The 23,645-nt window shown below is 44.1% G+C and overlaps 1 protein-coding gene across 1 annotated transcript in view; it reads left to right on the top strand.

The window, feature by feature from the left end:
• Positions 1–23,645, top strand: part of LOC138951832 (usherin-like) — a 117,197-nt gene that overhangs the window by 87,803 nt on the left and 5,749 nt on the right. The window contains exons 55-67 of the mRNA XM_070323392.1: positions 279–429; positions 2,980–3,189; positions 3,500–3,697; positions 4,486–4,640; positions 5,270–5,465; positions 8,239–8,346; positions 9,563–12,532; positions 12,994–13,193; positions 14,003–14,098; positions 15,114–15,358; positions 16,225–16,445; positions 17,371–17,544; positions 19,864–19,953. Of these exons, the coding sequence (XP_070179493.1) occupies positions 279–429; positions 2,980–3,189; positions 3,500–3,697; positions 4,486–4,640; positions 5,270–5,465; positions 8,239–8,346; positions 9,563–12,532; positions 12,994–13,193; positions 14,003–14,098; positions 15,114–15,358; positions 16,225–16,445; positions 17,371–17,544; positions 19,864–19,953 (5,014 nt within the window). The remainder of the gene's footprint in view (positions 1–278; positions 430–2,979; positions 3,190–3,499; positions 3,698–4,485; positions 4,641–5,269; positions 5,466–8,238; positions 8,347–9,562; positions 12,533–12,993; positions 13,194–14,002; positions 14,099–15,113; positions 15,359–16,224; positions 16,446–17,370; positions 17,545–19,863; positions 19,954–23,645) is intronic.

The following is a 23,645-nucleotide window of genomic DNA, read 5'->3' on the forward strand; positions in this document are numbered from 1 at the left end:
CTTTAGGTTGAAACGTTGTTCATTGTCATTTGTTTGTATATTTCGTGTCGAGTCCAGTATATTAGGTATTACTCTTAGCTCATTAATTAGGTTCAGCCCTGTATAGGCTTTTGTTTGTCAATGTCATCAGTTGTTTTCTGCTGGTTCTTTCTGCATTCTTTCGTGATTCAAAAGCCATGCGCAGTATACATATTGTTCAGTTTTGCCGTTTTACCGTGACCACAACTATTTTTCTTGGCCTTACCAAGTGGGGTTTTTCACGATCTGTTGGTTATCAGGTGCACTACTACGACAACAGACTTCAAAAGGAATCAGCCAATGAGAAATGCTGTGGGCTGGAGAAGATCTCCAATCGCCTTGATTGCTGTAACTACGTGGGCTACAGCAATGTCACTCAGATCTGTGCGGATCGCTCCAGTCAAGTGAATGGTTAGTGGATTGTTCTGAATAAACTTTTGTTCTGCAGTTTTTGAAAAGAAGACATTAATATTGAAGTAATAGTAACAGTTCACGACATTGTTTACCTTGTGATATTATAATTTCCTTACCCATACAAAATATAATGTCAGGGCTTTAGGACTTAACATACATTCTCATTACATTTAGTCAAGTTTTGACTAAATGTTTTAACGTAGAGGGGGAATCGAGACGAGGGTCGTGGTGTATGTGCGTGTGTGTGTGTGTGTGTGTGTGTGTGTGTGTGTTTGTGTGTGTGTGTGTGTGTCTGTCTGTCTGTCTGTGTGTGTGTGTAGAGCGATTCAGACTAAACTACTGGACCGATCTTTATGAAATTTGACATGAGAGTTCCTGGGTATGAAATCCCCAGACGTTTTTTTCATTTTTTTGATAAATGTCTTTTATGACGAATACAACATTTAGTCAAGTAGCTGTCGAACTCACAGAATGAAACTGAACGCAATGCCATTTTTCAGCAAGACCGTATACTCGTAGCATCGTCAGTCCACCGCTTATGGCAAAGGCAGTGAAATTGACAAGAAGAGCGGGGTAGTAGTTGCGCTAAGAAGGATAGCACGCTTTTCTGTACCTCTCTTTGTTATAACTTTCTGAGCGTGTTTTTAATCTAAACATATATGTATATGTTTTTGGAATCAGGAAGCGACAAGGAATAAGATGAAAGTGTTTTTAAATTGATTTCGACAATTTAATTTTGATAATAATTTTTATATATTTAATTTTCAGAGCTTGTTTTTAATCCAAATATAACATATTTATATGTTTTTGGAATCAGAAAATGATGGAGAATAAGATGAACGTAAATTTGGATCGTTTTATAAATTTTTATTTTTTTTTTTACAATTTTCAGATTTTTAATGACCAAAGTCATTAATTAATTTTTAAGCCACCAAGCTGAAATGCAATACCGAAGTCCGGGCTTCGTCGAAGATTACTTGACCAAAATTTCAACCATTTTGGTTGAAAAATGAGAGCGTGACAGTGCCGCCTCAACTGTCACGAAAAGCCGGATATGACGTTCGCCTTACGCGACTTGTTTTGGGTCTCTTCAAGTGCATATGTTCTGCGCGAACTTAGAATCCGGTTTCATTCTAGAATGGACCGGGTCCAGGTTGGAATTCTAACCCTGCGCAAGTACAGGGGTGCCATTCTAGAATGAAACCCTTGAATAAAGGGGGCCGTAATGTTTGTAGGTAAGACAGAGTTGTCTTCCCTTGAATTATCTCCACCTGCACCTTCCCTTTGATAAAATGGGGCTGATTTGTCTACCCCTGAAAAAAATCCTTTGGCGATCTTGCGATGTCATGTCATGTCAAGAAAGTTGACACTCCTGAGTACGCAATAAACAAAGGCAGACCATAGCAAGGGGGACTACCAGGGCGGTATTGTTTGCAGGGCAGTTGTTTTTGTGATGAGAGCCGGTTGCGGCCGCTTGCAATGTCAGCGCTGTCTCCCTCTCGGAAATGTCCGGTTTTTTGACAATTTTTTTGACAGACAGACAGACAGACGGTCAGACCGACTAACCGACAGACAGACCAACAGAAGGACAGAGTGAGTTATAGAGCTGTTGTCACAGGTTTAAAAAAAAGTTGACATTATATCTTCACAATTCAGAAGACCAACTTCATGTATATGAATAAGATTAAAAGTTACAAGCGAGATCGGCAAAACACTGTCAGTCCGGAAATTTCCGTTCGTAGCGATCAGTGCTGAGTGTCTCTCAAAATCGTAATCACTTTCAGAACATCACAATCCCAATTCACGATGTCTTTGAGTAAAGTGTAAAAAACCCGAGAAAAAAACCCAACCAAACACACAAAAAACAAAAACAAACAGAAAATCCACATTTGTGGCTTTGGCTGTGTGATAGTCTAACTGAAATGACTATTCCAACTTGGACCCAAATTCCAACCTTGCGCACGGCCGATTCTAGAATGGACCAGCAACAAGGGTTTCATTCTAGAATGGCACCCCTGTACTTGCGAAGGGTTAGAATTCCAACCTGGACCCGGTCCATTCTAGAATGAAACCGGATTCTAAGTTCGCGCAGAACACATACATCTTAAAATGTGGCAGCTGACCAATACTTGACCTGAGGTCAAGGTTACTGGGAAAAGGTTGGCTGTTTTCAAGCAATTTGTGCATCCAGCCTACTATTTGTTTTATGTATCTATATATTATGTACTTATTTATTGATTTCATTGCTTTATTGATCAAATTATTCATTCATTCATTTCTTCATGTATTCATTCATTCATTGCTTGCTTCCTTGCTTGCTTCATTCATTCATTCGTTCGTTCGTTCGTTCGTTCGTTCATTCGTTCGTTCGTTCGTTCGTTCAGTCAAGGATTGATTCATAGATTGATTCATGGGTTGATTCATTCTTCAATGCCTTCATTCCTTGCTTGCTTGCTTGCTTGCTTGCTTGCTTGACTCATTAATTCATTCATGCATTGATATATAGATTGATCCATTGATTGATTTATATATTTGTTTCCCACACAGGGTGTGGCACAGGCGTGGTGTGTCCAGTAACACAGTCCAGCAGTGCTTTCTGCAATCGCTGTGACTTTGACGCGACCATTTCAGTGTGTGGGTCAGTGACCGGTCATCACGTGGTTGACGCTACCACCCCTACTCCCCCTGCAGGCAACGGCTCTGCTTGCCACACCGGGGAGGAGAAAGTGTACTCCGGTCTGGATCTGTCATTCACAGGTAATAATAAGAATATTTGTATGGCACAAATCCTGCAATAGTTATCAGCTCCTAGCAAAGAATATTGAAAACAAAATACATACACAGATAAACAAGTCTGTGTACGATGCAGATTCAAATACAACAAAGTAAACTAGCAATTACTCGTACAATTACACATGTTGTCAAATGTTTTGACATCGCTTTACACGACTTGTTTTGGTTTAAACAAAACTTTATTCAATTTTAATCATGACAAGAACAATGCATGGATGATTACATACTCAAGCATATAATGCTTATTTTAAGCAATCATGTTTTCCCCCTCCAGACGCGGCGTTGCTGCCAAACGGCCAGTACGAGTATGCAGTCCATGTTGTGAACAGTGCGGGAACCAGCAGCAGTCAATGGGCAAAGGTTCGAACCCAGGAGGCCCCACCTTCTGGTGTGTCACCCCCCGCCACACGCATCGACCCTGAGCAGCTCTACCTCATCTACCTCACCTGGTCTCAGCCCCAGCAACCCAACGGTATTTCAGTAGAATTCACTCTGTTATTGTGAACTCTGTTATTGTTAGCTCGGTTATAGTGAACTCGGTTATTGTGAACTCAGAAATCGCAAACTTCGCTTTAGCCAACTCTGATATTGTCAACTCTTGTATTACCAACTTGTTTGTTGTGAACTCGGTTATAATGAACTCGGTTATAATGAACTCGGTTATAGTGAACTCGGTTATAATGAACTCGGTCATAGTGAACTCTGTTATTTTAGACTCTATTATGTTGAACTCTGTTATAGAAAACTCTGTTCTTGTGACCTGTGTATACTTTTTGTGGGAGTGGTGCTGCCGAGATGTGCTGTGTTTTACGAAAAAGACCATGTAGATTGAGACTTGTGAGAGGTACATACATGGTGTCGACGTTTGAATTGTTGTATACTTGATATAATGTGTTCAAATTGAAACGCACCTTTAAAGCAAATTACAGACAGGACGTGTAAATATGAATTCTTTAATCTAAATCTTGACATTCACGAAGACCTTTATGCACACCCCTCTCAGAACAAAAAAACCATAGTGCATCAAAAGTATTAAACAATGGCGACTGCACGTGAGAGGGAACAATAAAGAGACCAAAAAGCAATGTACTCACGTTAAAATTACGAACGCGGAACGAATAACAGCGACGTTTCGACCTTTTACAGTTATTCTTTTGAAGACCTAGTACTTGCATGCTTATATTATGATTCTTCAAATAACACAAAAACTTGTTGATGTTGAGTACTAAATTTGATATACTCTGACTATGATTCCTTCAGGTGAAATAATTCGCTACATCCTTCTGCGAGATGGTATTGAGCTGTACCGTGGTATGGCCACAAACTTCACTGATGACAGAAACGTGCTGCCATACAAAACCTACACCTACATACTGTCTGCCTGCACAACCGCTGGCTGTACCAACAGTCCTGAGGTACTTTTTCTGTAATGTTTTGTGCTATTCTGTGGTCCATCTGCAGAATGTTCAGAGAATCATTGTAACTGTCATATGAATATTTGCTTTACTGGTAGCTGTGGGTGTAGTATGGAAGTTGTTATTTGCTATAAAAAATATTACAAATACACACTCCTTCCAGGTTTAATGCCATTTCTGACAAATTTAATGATCATTATTTCCGTCAGACTACAAGTGAAAGTCCACAAATGATGTGTCCACTGTTTTGTATTATGCACATGTTTATCCTCTTCTTATTTGCAGGTAAAAAGATGATCTCAGTTGAGAACATCTCTTGAACCTATAAACAAAATGTTCCCTTTTTACATTCAGTCAAGTACTGACTGAAAGTTTTAACGAGGGCGTAGAGGAAACGTCCCTGAGTATGTTTCTCTGTCTGTACGTACAAAGCACTTCTCAAAAACTACTAAACGGATTTTTCTGAAAATTGACATGGATATTCATGAGGGTATTTGCTACGAGAAGTGTTTCTCCGTTTTGTGATAGCACTTTTCGATGACGTCTTTTTTGCGTTTCTAAAAAAGTTGAAGTGGAAATGTGGCGTTCACATTTTTTAAACTATGTCTTCAAAATGTTCTGTCCTTCAGGTGACAGTGGCCACGGCACAAGGCATACCCGAGGATGTCCAACCCCCAGTGGTGAGCGTGCAGAGCCCCTCCGGCCTGCGGGTGGCTATTCAGCCCCCGAACACCCCTAACGGACAGGTGGTGCAGTACACCGTGCTCGTTGCCGGCAAGCCTGAGAAATACTCTGTGCAGACGCCACAGAACATTCTGGTCGAAGGTACATAGTTTAAACAGTGTTTATTCAGTTACTGAAAGGCACACACAGCCTCCTGTAAACCATCCGTTTCTGGTCACAGACATTGTCAGGCTTTTACACACAGTACAAACACCCTTTCGTTTAAACACTCACCGCTTGAAAACATCCTAAGTGCCCTCCGTAAAGAGCGAGCATTTTTCAAAGAATTTATTTTTGCGCGGCCAGTCGGATTGTCTGTACAACAATCGGATGCCTCGTTTGGGCGCTAGAACTAACTTTTAAAATCTAAATAATAAATTGACAGCTTGTAACACAAACATTCAAATCTTAAATTCTAAAAGATTTCTTTTTTTTATCAAGACGAGATCAGTACAACTCGAGGTTTTGAAAGTTTTAAAACAAGTCGCGTAAGGCGAAATTACTACATTTAGTCAAGCTGTAGAACTCACAGAATGAAACTGAACGTAGTCCGCCGCTAGTGCAAAAGGCAGTGAAAGTGACGAGCCTGTTTGGCACCGGTTGCGCTGTGCTTCATAGCACGCTTTACTGTACCTCTCTTCGTTTTAACTTTCTGAGCGTGTTTTTAATCCAAACATATCATATCTATATGTTTTTGGAATCAGGAACCGACAAGGAATAAGATGAAATAGTTTTTAAATCGATTTCGGAAATTTAATTTTGATCATAATGTTTATATTTTTAATTTTCAGAGATTGTTTTTAATCCAAATATAACATATGTATATGTTTTTGGAATCAGAAAATGACGAAGAATAAGATGAAATTGTTTTTGGATCGTTTAATAAAAAAATAATTTTAATTACAAGTACGTTTCCGATTTTTAATGACCAAACTCACTCATTAGTTTTTAAGCCACCAAGCTGAAATGCAATACCAAACCCCGGCCTTCGTTGAAGATTGCTTTGCCAAAATTTCAGTCAATTTAATTGAAAAATGAGGGTGTGAAAGGGCCGCCTCAACTTTTACAAAAAGCCGGATATGACGTCATCAAAGGTATTTATCGAAAAAATGAAAAAAAAAGTCCGGGGATATCATACCCCGGAACTCTCATGTCAAATGTCATAAAGATCGGCCCAGTAGTTTAGTCTGAATCGCTCTACACACACACACATACACACACACACACACACACACACACACATACACACACACACACACACACACACACACACACACATACATACACCACGACCCTCGTCTCGATTCCCCCCTCTATGTTAAAACATTTAGTCAAAACCTGACTAAATGTGAAAAGGAGGCCGGAAGTAATTCACACAATGATCGTGTTTCACCAAGGCAAGCAGACAAACTTTCTGCATATCGCTTGCGTCTTTGAAGCTAACCGCCGCCGATAAGGATAAGTTCGTGTGATTCGCAGTCGTTTGTTGGATTTTAGATTCAGAGGTACACAATTACGTGCTATTGCAGATACAGCAAGTCGCATTGAAATCACAAACTGACGACGAACTTGTGAAAAAAAGAAAAGTGTGTGCCACGGGTCCACGATGGCTCAAGGGTAAAATAAACCACGAAATCTGGTGTGTGGTTTACGCAAGCTAAATAGCCATTCAAACGGACTGTGTCAGTTGATGCTGTTAAATGCTATTGTAAGTGTGTTCCATAAGGTTAAAATTGCTTTTTTCGTGAGGAGATTTAAATCGTTCTGTAAACCATTTGAGGCAGACTGGGACTTCAAATACAAAGCCATGGAGTGTATGTAATATAATAAAGGTGCACAACAAGATACTCTTATAAATGTGTTCTTAGAAACAAACGAGTTATGTGGCAATCTAAGGTAAATAGTTCATTCTTTTAATCTTCTTCTAGCTCTTCTTTTTACATTTAGTCAAGTTTTGACTAAATGTTTTAACTTAAAAGGGGAATCGAGACGAGAGTTGTGGTGTATGTGTGTGTATTAATCAGTTCCCAGAAAACTTCTGGACCGATCTTCAGAAAACTTCACATGAGAGTTCCTGAGTATGATATCCCCAGAACGTTTTTTCTTTTTTCATATAAATGTCTTCGATAACGTCATATCCGGCATTTAGTCAAACTTGAGGCGACACTGTCACGCCATCATTTTTTAACCAAATTGGTTGAAATTTTGGTCAAGTAATCTTCGACGAAGCCCGGACTTTGGTATTGCATTTCAGCGTGGAGGCTTAAAAATTAATAAATGAGTTTGCTCATTAAAGTTGTCATTAAAATGAAATTGTCGCAAACAGATTAAAAAGGGATTGCATCGTATTCGTCATCAAATTCTGAATATAAAAATATGTACATATGTTATGTTTACTCTTAAAATGTGATCACAATTAACGAAAATAGGTTAATTAGTACTACGATTAAAATGTAAGAAATCGATCCAAAAATGGTTTCATCTTATTCTTGATCTTTTACTGATTCTAAAACCATATAGATATAATATGTTTTATTCAAAACAAGCTCAGAAAGTTAAAAAGAATACAGAAGAGCGCGCTTTATTGCTTACCGCAGTACGCTATTGCGCTAATATGTCTCGTCAATTTCACTTCGTGTTGCACCGGAAAACTGCCGCGGGGATTGACGAACGAAGCTGTATTGTCTCGGTTAAGAAAAAATGCAGTGCGTTCAGTTTCATTCTGTGATTTCAACAGCTTGACTAAATGTAGTAATTTCGCCTCACGCGACTTGTTTTTAAGTTTAAGGGTCTGGGAGAAAAATTGGGTCCGTTGGGGATCCGGCAACATGTGTTTTCTTTTAGGCATAATAAACATGAAATCATGGTTTTGCAGGTCTGAAGCCATACACTAATTACACAGTGTACGTGGAGGTGTGCACGGTGGTCGGATGTGCTAACAGTCCCAATGTCACGGTGACCACTGCTGAAACTACACCTGGTGGTGAGTAGATGGTCTGAGAGTCTGTGGGTGTGTACTGTGGCTTTCTTTGGATATCGTGTCTTAGGCCAAAAAAAAATAGGTGTGGTTACGGTAACATAGCCCAAAAAAATAGGGTAGGAAGGTATAGGCAATCACTTTTTTTTTTTTTTACTTTTTTTTTCTAATGTGTACAAATTAAACCTACTTGACAGGGAAATAAGTGTGCGACTCGGGCGATTTTGCTTTCATTGCGTTTTCTGCACTCGGTTTTTTGTTTTTTTTGGTTTTTTTTGACAAATGTAATAAAAAGTTATAGGGTCGGCCCCTAAAAATAGGGAAGGTCGGGTTACCGTAACCACACCTATTTTTTTTTGTAGGCCTTAGCTTTGAACCGGAGTTGAAAATCTTCTTGATGTGCGGAGGGACGTGTAAGAAAGCAAATCAAAACATGTCAACACACACAAGCACTTTCTCACAAACATATGCGCGCGCGCGCACACTCGCACACTCGCACACACGCACATTAACGAACGCACGCACAAACACACACACACACACACACACACTTACGCACGTACTCACACACGTACTCACACACACGCACACCCACACACACGCACGCACACACACACACACGCACGCACACACACACACACACGCACACGCACACACGCACACACACAACTCACACACACACACTCACACTCACACACTTAATGAAGGAGAGAAGACGAGGGTGGGTGATACAGACCCCATCAGAATGTCATTGAAAATACCACAAGAAAGGCTTTTGACACCAGCAGATATAGAAGTAGATATACACACTCATATGCGTAATATTACCGACATTTCAACTTTTTCTATCAATTTCACTTGTTCATTATGTTTAGAAGCCCATGAGTACGTAACGAATCCAAACTTCCGTTTTTCTTTGAAAATACTGTACAAGACAGGCTTATGACACCAGTAGATATAGAAGCAAATACACAGTGTGCGTTATGTCACTGACTTTTCACTGTTTCAGTTGATGTCCCTAATATGTTTAGAAGCGCAAGAGGACGTAAAGCCTAATATTAAATGATGCAAAGTCGACTTCGCGAAGCTCGCTGCACGATGCTTTGGCACCGTATTTTAGGTAACAATATTTCGAGAAGTCTTCGCAAAGTCAACTTAGGCAGGTTAGGGCTGAATTAAGGAAGGCTTTCACGACTCCATGGTTACGTTGTGGTTGTTGCAGGCGTTGACAAGCCCTCAGTGGTGGTGATGACGGCATCCTCAGTGGACGTGTACTGGAAGCTCCCAAGTGACCTCAACGGCCAGCTGCAGGCCTACACCATCGTCTTGGAAGAGGTCGGCAGCAAGAGAGCCGTCTACAACGGCACCAACCTCACCGCCACCGTCACGGACCTCGTCCCTGGCAGAAGCTACAAGTTCTACCTCAACGTCAGCACCAACGGGGGCAGCACCCAGAGTCAGGCTGAGAGCATCACCATGCCAACCAGAACCCCCTTGGACGTCCCCCCGCCTCACACGGTCAACGTGGAGAGCGCCAGTGAGATAGGGGTGTATTGGGACGCCGTGAACTCGACTGAAGGTGACATTGATCAGTACTGGGTGCTGCTAAACAAGGGGCTGGCCTCTGAGTTCCTAGCAGGCGTTGGACAGTCGTTGTTCTTCAAAGCCTCCGGTCTTCGGCCCTACACGGAATACTCCGTGCGTCTGCAGGCCTGTCTGGCTGGGGTGCCCGTAGGATGCGGAACGAGCGAGGCTGTGGTCAACAGGACTCTAGAGGCTCCCCCCACGGACCAGGGCGCGCCCACTTTGACGGCTTTGGCTTCAGATACGGTGAGGATTGACTGGCAACCGCCCGCCAATCCCAACGGCGTCATCACAGGCTACCACATCTTCCGTCGGACTGGAGCGGACAATAACATCGTCATCAACCAGGTGGGAGGGGACATCCTGACCTTCACGCACTCCGGTCGTGACCTCCGACCCTACACGATGTTCCAGTACGGCATCGTGGCCTTGAACTCCAAAGGTCAGACTACGATGGTGATTTCCACTGTGAGAACTCTCCAAGCCCCCCCCACCGGGTTAAACTCTCCCACCGTCAATGTGACTGGCGCGTACAGCGTGGCGTTACAGTGGGGTCATCCTTCAGAGCCTAACGGTGTCATCACTCAGTACAGAGTGTACTACAAGATTGGAACTGGAGGGCCTGAGAGCTCGGTGACGGTGAATGGTGACGTTAATGACACCATGATCAGCGGTCTCGCTCCGTACTCACCGTACGTCCTGCGACTGGTAGCCGTGAACGCAGCAGGGAGTGTTTCGAGTCCCGAAATCTCTTTGACCACCAAACAGGCATCACCTTCAGGTATGCAAGACTTTGCCGTGGAGAAAATATCGGACGGGACAGCAGTCATTTTGACATGGACGCCTCCCCTCAGACCTAACGGCGTCATCATCACGTACAGAGTGTACGAAATGTCTGACGCGGAGAACTCGGTGTTCGTGGGTACTGGGCGCACGTTTCAGTTTAGGCGGCTTCAACCTTACACAGAATACACCGTCAAGTTGGAAGCCTGCACTGTGGCTGGCTGCACGCTGGGGAAAGAGCACACGTTCACAACGGCTGAGATACCACCCGAAGCACAGCCTCCGCCGGCAATGGGCACAGTGACAGCTGACAACATTACCCTGGCGTGGCCGGCATCTCTGAGTCCGAACGGTCAGATCATTTCGTACGAAGTGATCCGCAGAACAACCGCTCTGCGACGACGACGACAGGCGGTCCCAGAGGAGGTGGTGTACCGCACCATGGACACGGACAGGGACAGCTACAGCTACACGGACACGAGTGTGCGGCCCTACACCCAGTACCAGTACAAGATCCGCACGTCCAACTCTAAGGGCTCCACGGACAGTCCTTGGACGACGGTGCAAACCAAGCAGGCGGCGCCGGAAGGAGTGTCTCCACCCCAGGTGTCGCACATCGACGGGGATGTGAACTCGCTCAACGTGTCGTGGTCTCCGCCCTCCAGTCCTAACGGCGTGCTGCAGAGCTACAGGCTGCGGCAGAACGACAGCCTCCCGTTCAGTCTTCCTCCAGACGGGCAGCTGCACTACGTCTACGAAAACTTGCAAGCCTACACCTTGTACAGCTTCACCCTGACCGTGTGCTCGGGAGGTGGGTGTACCACCAGTGCTCCGACGGTCATCAGGACTAAAGAAGCTGCCCCCCTCTCTGTCAGCCCTCCGTTACTGACCGCAGTGGACCCAACGACGATTCGAGCCAACTGGACCATCCCGCAAGTGACCAACGGCGAGATAACGCAGTACCGGCTGACTATGGATGGGACTGCTCGTTACGAAGGGTTAACAAGGGAACACACCGTGTCGGGCTTAACGTCGTTCCAGGAGTACACGTTCCAGCTCACTGCCTGTACAGCAGGGGGTTGCACACAGAGTGATGAGGTGAAGGGTCGACCTGATGAATCACTACCGACCGACATGGACCCTCCCGTGTTGCGCGTCATCAGTTCCACAGCCATCGAGGTGTCCTGGTCGCCCCCACAGAACCCCAACGGGGTGATCATCGCCTACAGCGTCAAACGGGACGGGAACCTGATCTTCACCACGCAGGATGGGGAGCTGAAGACGTCCTACCCGGACTACCAGCTCCAGGCGGGGGAGGAGTACAGCTACACGGTGGTGGCCCAGAACCACAAAGGCAGCGTAGAAAGCCTTCCGTCCAAAGCGCGAACCTCCTCCACCTCCCCCACGGGGCTCCAACCCCCCACCCTAACCCCCATCTCCTCCACGTCCATCCAGGCCACGTGGACGGCTCCTTCAAACCCTAACGGTCAGATCACCAACTACACCCTGTACCAAGGCAACAGCCTTGTGTACCGAGGGGCGGCTGACCAGCTGACCTACACAGTTCCAGGCTTGAGTTTCTTCACTGAGTACACCTTCCGACTGCAGGCTTGCACTCCGGGCGGCTGCGGGCTCAGCCTGCCTGCCACCGCCAAGACACTGGAAGCTCCACCGGAGCAGCTAGAGGCCCCGACGCTTACGGCTATGGCTGGTGATTCAGGTGCTCACTCGGGTGTGAGGGCGATTTGGACACCGCCGGTGAGACCAAACGGCGTTGTGCTCCACTACCAGCTGCAGAGGAGGATGGTTAACCAGACTGATACTGGTGAGGGTTACTGTTTTGTTTGTTTGTTTGTTTTGTTTTGTTTTGTTTGGGTAGTTTTTGTTTGGGTAAATTTTTGTTAGGATCACTTTTTGTGTGGGTATTTTTTATGTGGATAACTTTTCTTTGGGTAACTTTTCTTTGGGTGATTTTTTAGAGGGGTAATTTGTGTTTGTTTGTGGTTGTTGTTGGTTGACGGGAGATGTTTCTAGATTGTTGGCACAGGAATGCTCCATCTGTCCAGTGGAAGGCATAATTCAATTGTTATACAAACCATGTGTAGATGCATGAGGATGAGTGAGCCCTAACTGCTGTATGAGTATTCAAAGTATTATAGTTCCTCTGACATTTCCCCTTCCTGGATGTTTTGTAAGTTCAGGAAATCGTCTAGAAAATATTTGTTTCAAGACAGGAATTTTGGATTTAGTGAAGGGAACTTTCATATTCGTGTAATGTTGTGACAGGGGAGGACTACGGCGGTGTGATACTGAAGTTCAACGGCACTGCAAGGGAGTACACAGACAATGACACCAGCCTGCGACCTTACCAGCGCTACCAGTACATGGTCATTGCTGTCAATGCCGCCGGGAAAGCCAACAGCCAGTGGGCGGACGTCACCACCAAACAGGCACCACCCACACTTGTGGACCCGCCTGTCATTTTGGTATGTAGCATATTGCTTTGGGCGAGCAAACACGTAAAACATTACGGTACATTATGAAAGAAGAGAAGTAAACGTCGGTTGTTTTCAGCCCATATTCGTTGACTCTCGTGCCATTGTGGCGTGTCTTGTGACTTTAGCTGAACACAAAAATGAAAACCGAATGGTCCATAATGGAAGAAGTGAAGTGACCATTGCTTGTTTTGCGTCCATATTTGTTGGACCTCCTGCTATAGGGGTATGTCATGTGCATGTGACTTATGCCAAACAAACAAGTCAAACGTTTTGGTCCATTGTTAAAGAAGACGAATGAAAATAATTTGTTTTGGGTCCATATTTGATGCCCCTACCGCCATTGTGGTATGTCTTGTGACTTTAGCCGAACTAACAAGTGAAACATTATGATAATAATGAGGACATTTATATGGCGCAAATCATAAAACAGTTCTAAGCGCCTCACCAAAACAAACATTAATAAATTATTCCATTATGGTCCATTTTGAAAGAAAGGAAGCAAACCTGCTAGTGCCTGATCCCCCTTCGTGTGTAGACGCAAGCACAAGACCAAGTGCACAAGGAAAAGATCCTGTAATCCATGTCAGGTTTTGTAAAAACCATCGGAGTTTCCACACATGAACAAAGAAGAAGAAGAAAAAGAAGAAGTTTGATATTGATCAGAGAAGGGCGAAAGGTTTTAGATTCCCCATAATTATAATCCCCTTAACCAATTGTTAGGCCAGAATTCAATTAGTCTTTAGAGAATCCAAAACTCAACATATTTTTTATCTTGTGTCTTTGTCTGGAACTTTCAGGGAACAACTTCCAGGACCATCACAGTTAGATTAACAGAACCCAAGCAACCCAACGGCATCATCAGCCGATACAATGTTCTCATCAATGGAAGAGTGGTGAGTAGGCTGTGGTTATTTGAGTTTTCGTATTTTTGTCCAACCATGTTCAGTATTTCAGGAATTGCTTTGTTAAAAGGGGATGAACCTGAAATGCAGTGTGTTTTATAGAGTGGAAGCACAGTGTTTGTTTCTTTCTACATTATACACATATATACCCAGAATGTGTGTGGACACATATTTCTTCTCACAAAATCACACGATGAGCCCGAGCGAAGCAAAGCCGGGTATATCTGCTAGTTTGCAATAATATAATCCAGGTGACTGGCATAGACAACTCGAACCCGTAACCAGCCTTTCTCCTTATTTTTAAGGAAGCATCAGAGTTTTCCCTGCAGTTAATACCCGGAGATACTGAATTTGCTCAATTTTTTCCTGTATTGCCTTCATTGCCTACATTGATTATTGCCATACCACAGGCCACTTCCATCAACTCAAACTTGTAAATAACAGGTTGATAAGAGGAGAGACTCGTCCAATAGATTGTCCCCATTTACTCCTGTATGACTTCAGTGGTACATCCGCTACCATCAACCTAGACTTGTAATCTTTCTCTCTCTTGTATCCAGGAAGCATCAGCCCCCCCCCCCCCCCCCCCCCCCGCAGTTGTTAGCAGGAGAGGTGGTACCACTGAATTGACTCCATTTTCTCCTGCATGACTAGAGTCGTACTTGTACTACCCATAGTCCACTACTATCAACTCAGACCTGTACTCTTCCTCTCTCCTTGTATCCAGGAAGCATCAGGCCTCTCCCTGCAGCTGATAGCAGGAGAAGTGGTACCGCTGAACCCCTTCAACACTGTAATTTTCCTCTTTCCTTGTATCCAGGAAGCATCAGGCCTCCCCCTGCAGCTGATAGCAGGAGAAGTGGTACCGCTGAATCCCTTCACCATTGTAATGTTCCTCTCTCCTTGTATCCAGGAAGCATTAGGCCTCCCCCTGCAGCTGATAGCAGGAGAGGTGGTACCCCTTAACCCCTTCACCATTGTAATATTCCTCTCTCCTTGTATCCAGGAGGCATCAGGCCTCTCCCTGCAGTTGATAGCAGGAGAAGTGGTACCGCTGAATCCCTTCACCGCCTACACCGTCACCGCCCAAGCCTGCACGGCAGGGGGCTGCACCACCAGCACCAGTGTCTCAGCCAAGACAGGCTCGGCCACTCCATCTGGTCTTGAGGACCCATTGGTGTCCAGCGTCAACAGTTCAGCTCTTTTGCTGACCTGGAAGGAGCCGACCAACCCCAATGGAGAGATTTCAAGGTAGTGATCCTAACAGGGTTGGAACTGGTGTGTGCAAGTGAGGGGCTTCCAAAACGGGACAGGTGTCAGGTTGCTGGTCAGGCGGGGTGTATGGTAGGTCAGACATGCTAAAATTTAGCGTTAATGCTAAGGCACAGGAATGCTCCAGCTGTTCAGTAGAAGGTATAATGACTAGCATGCTGTTGCCTCCCTTTGACCATTTCATTGTATATGCGGTACCTATGTACTATCGGGGTTCAATGTTTGGATCAGTCATGCGCACTGATACTTCCGTACAGAGAGGCTGCCATGTGGTCACCGAATAAACCGTTGCACCTCACCCTTCTTGTGTCCGTTGGTTTTGTCCGCATAACAACCCCAAGACATTACAGAAGGCATCACTCAATAGCCATACAAGCCATGTGTGGATGCATGAGGATGAGTGAGCCCTTGCAGTTGTATGAGTAGCTCCGAAAGGGGTCTTTTGGATCACTCCTTGATATTAACTTAATGTGTGCTGGGTAAGGGGGAGGGGGGGGTCTTCTAAGACAACACAGATCCAGTCCTGGGATTTATTGTTCATACGATGTCAACATCACGTACTTTTTGCACTATTCTATAATATCACTTCAAGAGATTTGCCAAATGCTCTCTCTCTGTATTGTTTTAGTGGAAAAAAAACTAGGGCAGCCAACATTTACCGGTAGGTTTTACTGCTCAAACAGCTCTATCCCATCTTATTACTCTATCTCTGCCCTTGGTTTCACAAACAGTTTTGGGCTAGCGGACATTTCGCTGGGCTAGGGGAGGTCAAAAGTAAGTAGCCCGAATGGCCCGTGGAAGTTTGAACTTCCACATCCCTGGTACAAACTACACTTTTGCTGCAGGTTCGTGGTGTACAAGCAGTCTGCATGTCCACCCACCCAACAGCCGTTCCCCCAGACTTGCGTGGCGGGCGGTGATACAGAAATGATGTACGATGGTCCAGCCACCTCGGCAGTGATTGGCGACCTGACGCCCTACACTGCCTACCAGTTCAAGCTGCAAGCGAAGAATGACAACGGGGATGTTGAATCTGGATGGATCAAGGTCAACACAACATCTGCGGGTACTGATAGGAACTTGTTTCTCTTGTTTCATGGTTATTGTGTTAGTTTTTCTGCGAACCGGTATGGAGGCTAACTCGAAAAGGAAGAACTTTGAAAATTGTATACCTGAAATTGTATTATATTGACACAAGTGACGCGTGTGTGTGTGTGTGTGTGTGTGTGTGTGTGTGTGTGTGTGTGTGTGTGTGTGTGTGTGTGTGTGTGTGTGTGTGTGTGAGACAGAGAGAGATAGAAAAAGAGAGAGACGTGGACTGAGAAAGACAGAGAGAAACTGGGTGAGCATACTGGGTTTTTTTAATGTATTGTTTGTATCTCAAGCCAGGAAGTCCTCCCAGTGTACTGCACACGGTTGTGATAAAGAAAGATTATATGAGATGTTTGGTGGGTTGTTGACAGACCCTTTACATTGGTCAGTCCGAGGCGAGCATATCGCCAAAATCAATGTTTGGCGGGCTGTTTGTCAGGCCAGCTTTTTTGTCGGTCATCAGGGAGCATATTGGCTTCTGTTACATAAATATCAAACTCGGCCTCAATCCTCGGTCGATACAGATAATACAGAAGACAATATCGATATGTTCCCCACGGACTGACACAAAAGCTAGTATGTCAACAACCATCCACACATCTTATCATGCCTTATGTCTTATTGTGTAGACCAAGAGTATATGCGTGTGTGTGTGTGTGTGTGTGTGTGTGTGTGTGTGTGTGTGTGTGTGTGTGTGTGTGTGTGTGTGTGTGTGTGTGTGTGTGTGTGTACTTCAGTGCCTGAGACTGAGAGAGGGACAGCGACAGAGAGAAACTGGCTGAGCACATTGTATTTTGTTGTGAATAAATGTTAAGTTGTATTTCAAGCCAGGAAATAATCCCAGTGTATTCTACAGGATTGTAAAAAAAGTCTATTCTGTCGTATGTCTTATTGTGTAGACCCAGAGTATATCAGGAGGCCATCGTTGACGAAGAACGGGTCCTGGGCAGTCATCGACTGGACGGGTTCTTTCCGCCTCAACGGCCAATTACGGGAATACATGCTAAGTGCAGACAACCTCCAGTTGGCGAGAGGCATCAGTACGATGCATAGCGTTCAGATAACTTCCCAAGGTCAGCATTAATGGGTATAGGTGGCACACAATGGACGATGTTCTTAATTAACTCGAAATCCAAAATCAAATAAACTGCCAACGATCCAAACATCAAAAGCAAAATAAAGACGAAAGGTATGATGTTAAAAAGTTTAATTATTGGGAGATATTAATGAAAACTCGATTATGAAGTTGGTCGATATATCCGTGAACGTAACGTTTTGTTTTGTCAATAATTACACGTTCCAACAACATACCTTTCTTGTTTTGTTATTCTTAATCTTATATAACTCGGTGTGTATGGTTTCTGAAAGAGTAGATACTCTTGCTTTTTCCCTCGTGACATTATAGGCCAATCGCTAGCGAGGGTGTGTCTGAAACACACGGACAAGCTTGCCTCTCTATAAGGCCTAAAAAAAACAATAGGTGTGGTTAAAGGCACAGTAAGCCTCCCGTAAACCATCACAGAGCTCCCCGAGCGTCTACATACAGTACAAGCATACTTCCATTTGAACGCTCACCGAACGGGAACATCCTGGCTGCTTTCTGTCGAGCGTGAGAAATGTTCAAATAATTTATTTTCGTGGACTTGGTCCTCTACAACAATGGCGCCTCGTTTTGGTGCTGGACGGCTGTTATGAATATTCAATACCGGAAATCACGCCCGGACAGTAAGCCTCCCGTAAACCATCACAGATACTGTCAGGCTTTTACACACAGTACAAACACCCTTCCATTTGAACGCTCACCAAACGGGAACATCCTAGGTGCCCTACGTAAAGAGCGAGCAATTTTTAAAGAATTAATTTTGCAGATTGTCTCGAACACTTTTTGGACCCATCCTGAACTCAGGTCAAACATGAGTTACTTCCCTTTGGGTCTCATTCTATCGATGTAACTGGCGATAGCCGTGAATCGATGATTATCATTGTTTTTGGACCGTGGTGCGTTTTTGCGCTTGACCTAACTTTTAAAATCTAAATAATAAATTGACAGCTTGTTTCACAAACATTCTTTAATCATAAAAGAATTCTTTTTTCATCAAGACAAGATCAGTACAATTCGAAGTTGTGAAAGTTTGAAAAAAGAAAAGCCCGGAAGCAGGGTCACGCAAGGGTCGTAGCAGACGACGGTTTATGCATATCGCCGTTCCTCTCAACAGTCAAAAGCCATCGCTAGAGTTCTTGTGAACCACAGCCGTTTGTTTCGTGCATAAAAACGTGCTATTGTAAATAAGCTCACATCGAGTCGCATTCAAATGACTAACTGACGACTACATTGTGAAAAAGGGAAACTGGATCACACGGGTTCACGATGGCTCAGGGGTAAGATAAACCACGCAAAAATAAATTCTTTGAAAATTGTTCGCTCTTTACGGAGGGCACCTAGGATGTTCTCAATCGGTGAGTGTTTAAATGAAAGGGTGTTTGTACTGTGTGTAAAAGCCTGACCGTATCTGTGATGGTTTACGGGAGGCTTACTGTGCCTTTAAGGTAACCCGACCTGCCCTATTTTTAGGGGCCGACCCTATAACTTTTTATTACATTTGTCCCCAAAAAAATGAAAACAAGAAAACGAGTGCAGAAAACGCAATGAAAGCGAAAGCGCTCGAGTCGTCATGCAGACGCACACTTATTTCCCTGTCAAGTAGGTTTAATTTGTATACATTAGAAGAAAAAAAGTTTTTAAAAAAAAAGTGATTGCCTACCTTCCTACCCTATTTTTTGTGGCTATGTTACCTTAACCACACCTATTTAATTGTTGGCCTAAGCAAGAGTGTTTACTCTTTCACAACCCGTACAAACCCGACAGAGATGTTTCCAGAGTTAGTCTATGTAAGATTTACCTCTTTCAAAGGCTTTTCAATTAATTTTTTTCCAATATCTTTGTTACAGAAGCTCACATTTTTTCTTTGGGGGGAGGGGGTTGGGGAGGTGACAGAACTTGTTTTCTTTTTATTAAAAACCCATGTTATATTTAGGTCCTCGTTTTTATGACTGCATGAAACCCGTGTCACCAGCAACTGATCGTTTAGTGAATACTTTAAGGATTTGTTCGTAGTTTGCTGATTTTTAGTGCAGTCATTGCTGTTGTCAAAAATCCACAAACAAATAGACTGCCAACGTTCCAAAACTCAGAATAAATAAAACCAAGAAAGGTAAGTTGTTGGAACGTTTAATCATTGACAAAACAAAATGGTAACGTTTTGTCAATAATTAAACGTTCCAACAATTTACCTTTCTTGTTTTTTGATTCATTGCTGTTGTTGTTTTTCTATAATGTTCATGTGTCTTTGGTGTTCCAATATTACAAATATTTTTTCTCAACTTTTGGACAGTGATCAACTTCGAGGTAGAGGCAGTCACAGATGCAGGCAACAAACGCTCCCCCACCATCATTTTTGATTCGACTGCAGTGGGCAATGTCGGTATGTGCTTAGCAAATAGACACATCCGGGGAATAGCGGATGTTCGGAAATAACTTCTGCCTGGAAAAAAAAGAGGGCAAACAACCCCGCGTGACATTGTACGCCAATCACTAGCTAGCGGCGTGTTGCTACACGTTGTCAGCAAGAACGTGAAAGCCACGCAACTCAATCATGAATGGCCTATTTGGTACGGAACGCGGATCGTATCAACTGATGCAGGAAATTGATGCATCCAAAACCAAGAATTTGATGCATCGTTTGGATGCATCAGAATTCTCGTGTTTTCCCGGAAAGTGCTGAGCATACAGCAAAATTTGAACCGGAATACGAAGCGAAACGAACTATTTCTATCAACTGATGCAGGAAATTGATGCATCCAAAACCACGAATTTGATGCATCGTTTGGATGCATCAGAATTGACAGAATGAGAATCACTCGCCGCCGGTGATTCCCCCACAGCGCGTCACGTCAACACTCAACAACTGAGGGTTAACATTAAGACAGACATACACTTTGCATTTCAAAAAACACTTACCGTTCAAGGGCTTCTTGTGTGTAAGATCCCGATCGCAAAACATTTGCACAATAAGAAAAGGTTCGCCGAACACCAGTCAAAAACGATTCTTCTTCGGCCATGTTGAAAACGTCGGAAAACGAAAGTTTGAGTCGAAGGTCAAGGGCGTCAATACTTCGTGTGCACAAAAGACAAACCACAAACAAAACAAAAAATGCCTTAAAATGCATAATGCTGTGACTTTGACTTGTTCCCTATTTAATGGTATGTTGTACGTTTATTTTTGTTTTATCTAACCAATCTGTTTATATTCGTTAAAATGTCATTTCAAGTTTTTCTGTGCTCAGGCATTTCTTACGGAAAGACCGGAAATGAATAATCTTTCGCATGCATACAAAAACCGAAAGTGATGCATCAAAATGATGCATCATTTTCTAAAAGGATGCATCATTTTCTAAAAGGATGCATCAGTTTTGGAAAATGATGCATCCTTTTTGAAAATGATGCATCCTTTTGTGAAAAGGATGCATCAAATTCTTGGTTTTGGATGCATCAATTTCCTGCATCAGTTGATACGATCCGCGTTCCGTAATTTGGCACGTTGTTTTGTTAGCCCTCTTTTTTCCCAAGGAAAGGCAACCCTTTGTTGCCCATAAAAACTTGACAGAGTTGTTTCCGGAATTCGTCTATTACTCGATCGAATTTCTATGGATTGTGAAAAGTTGCAAATAAACGCACGTGATAGTGTTGGCTTAAAGGTACTGAACTTGTCAAATCCAGGTGCACGGAGCCCCTGGGGCTTATAGTCATACCTCAGGCAGCTATCCGTTAGAAGAACTACCAAGTTTCATTGACTTGCACCCAAAGAGTCAAGAACTGCGATTTTTTTACGAATTAATTTCGTACTCGGACCCGGCTGGTCTTGACCTATTTTTGGATCTAAATTTAGATTAGGTAGATCACCACATCATGCATAAAAAGACTCGTCACTAGCAAACTATGTCAGACATCATGAGTTTGTGTAAAACAAAATGGAGGCCGGAATCACTCAGTTGAATCGAACTCCGACCAAACACCACGTAATAACTAGGTTAATTTATGCACTCGCGTGAACAAGAAACTGTCGAGCTTCACAGATGTCGTCGTTGGGTAGTTATGGGTTTGTTTTACTACCATAGGAGGATTTTTGAACTGTAAATGCACTCAGCTGCAACAAAAACGCAAAACGAAGGCTGTGAGCTGCACTGTGCCTTTAACACCAGCAAGCGGTTTGTCTACACGCGTTGTCGGCGATCTGTGCACTGAAGCATGCGATCGCATCGGCATTGAATTAATATTCAGCTCAGATGTCAATACTTCATAACAAAAAGAGCGTATAGTATTGAGCGGCCAGGGCATACAACACAGATCGGAGCTCTATTTCACTTGGATGTCAGTTGATTACTTCTTTTTCTTCATCTGCGTTCGTGGGCTGAAACTCCCACGTACACTCGTGTTTTTACACGAGTGGATTTTTCCGTGTATGATTACTTCAATCTAGTGTCACTTCGGGTTTACTTGCCACAGTTTTTCCAAGGAAGAGCAACTCGTCTACAACCTATATTAATCATCAGAGTCATTTCTGAACTTCGTCTATTAACTCCTTGTTTTATCGTTCTGACTGGTGGGTGTTTCCTGGGGAATAATGATTTGGTAGGTCTGTTCCTCTTCTCCCTTCTTCTTATTCTTCTCTTCTTTACTTCTTCGTCATCTCCTTCATTTTGTTGGTTGATTGCTTTCGCTATAAATTGTATTCGTTAATGCACAGTACGAGTAACATTTAAACACTAAAGAATTTACCATGTGTGCTATTTTGCTGGTAGGGTTATGTTCACTGTGTCACCGTGTTCAAAGAATGTTCAAAAGTGGAACACTTCAGTGAAAGGCGTTCCTTACCTAATTGAGCCTGAAGACGACTTTGCGATGTCTTTTTACCGAAACCTCAGTGCTAAAGCTCCGTGCGGCCAGCTTCGCGAAGTCTTTTTACCGAAAACTCAGTGCTAAAGCTCCGTGCGGCCAGCTTCGCGAAGTGTTTTTACCGAAACCTCAGTGCTAAAGCTCCGTGCGGCCAGCTTCGCGAAGTCTTTTTACCGAAAACTCAGTGCTAAAGCTCCGTGCGGCCAGCTTCGCGAAGTCTTTTACCGAAACCTCAGTGCTAAAGCTCCGTGCGGCCAGCTTCGCGAAGTCTTTTACCGAAACCTCAGTGCTAAAGCTCCGTGCGGCCAGCTTCGCGAAGTCTTTTACCGAAACCTCAGTGCTAAAGCTCCGTGCGGCCAGCTTCGCGAAGTCTTTTACCGAAACCTCAGTGCTAAAGCTCCGTGCGGCCAGCTTCGCGAAGTCTTTTACCGAAACCTCAGTGCTAAAGCTCCGTGCGGCCAGCTTCGCGAAGTCTTTTACCGAAACCTCAGTGCTAAAGCTCCGTGCGGCCAGCTTCGCGAAGTCTTTTACCGAAACCTCAGTGCTAAAGCTCCGTGCGGCCAGCTTCGCGAAGTCTTTTACCGAAACCTCAGTGCGAAAGCTCCGTGCGGCCAGCTTCGCGAAGTCCTTTACCGAAACCTCAGTGCTAAAGCTCCGTGCGGCCAGCTTCGCGAAGTCTTTTACCGAAACCTCAGTGCTAAAGCTCCGTGCGGCCAGCTTCGCGAAGTGTTTTTAGCGAAACCTCAGTACAAAAGCTTCGTTCGGCCAGCTTCGCGAAGTCTTTTTAGCGAAACCTCAGTACAAAAGCTTCGTTCGGCCAGCTTCGCGAAGTGTTTTTAGCGAAACCTCAGTACAAAAGCTTCGTTCGGCCAGCTTCGCGAAGTCTTTTTACCGAAAACTCAGTGCTAAAGCTCCGTGCGGCCAGCTTCGCGAAGTCTTTTTACCGAAAACTCAGTGCTAAAGCTCCGTGCGGCCAGCTTCGCGAAGTCTTTTTACCGAAACCTCAGTGCTAAAGCTCCGTGCGGCCAGCTTCGCGAAGTCTTTTACCGAAACCTCAGTGCTAAAGCTCCGTGCGGCCAGCTTCGCGAAGTCTTTTTACCGAAACCTCAGTGCTAAAGCTCCGTGCGGCCAGCTTCGCGAAGTCTTTTTACCGAAAACTCAGTGCTAAAGCTCCGTGCGGCCAGCTTCGCGAAGTCTTTTTACCGAAAACTCAGTGCTAAA

This window comes from Littorina saxatilis, linkage group LG17, assembly GCF_037325665.1.
Source record: "Littorina saxatilis isolate snail1 linkage group LG17, US_GU_Lsax_2.0, whole genome shotgun sequence".
Lineage (NCBI taxonomy): Eukaryota > Metazoa > Mollusca > Gastropoda > Littorinimorpha > Littorinidae > Littorina > Littorina saxatilis.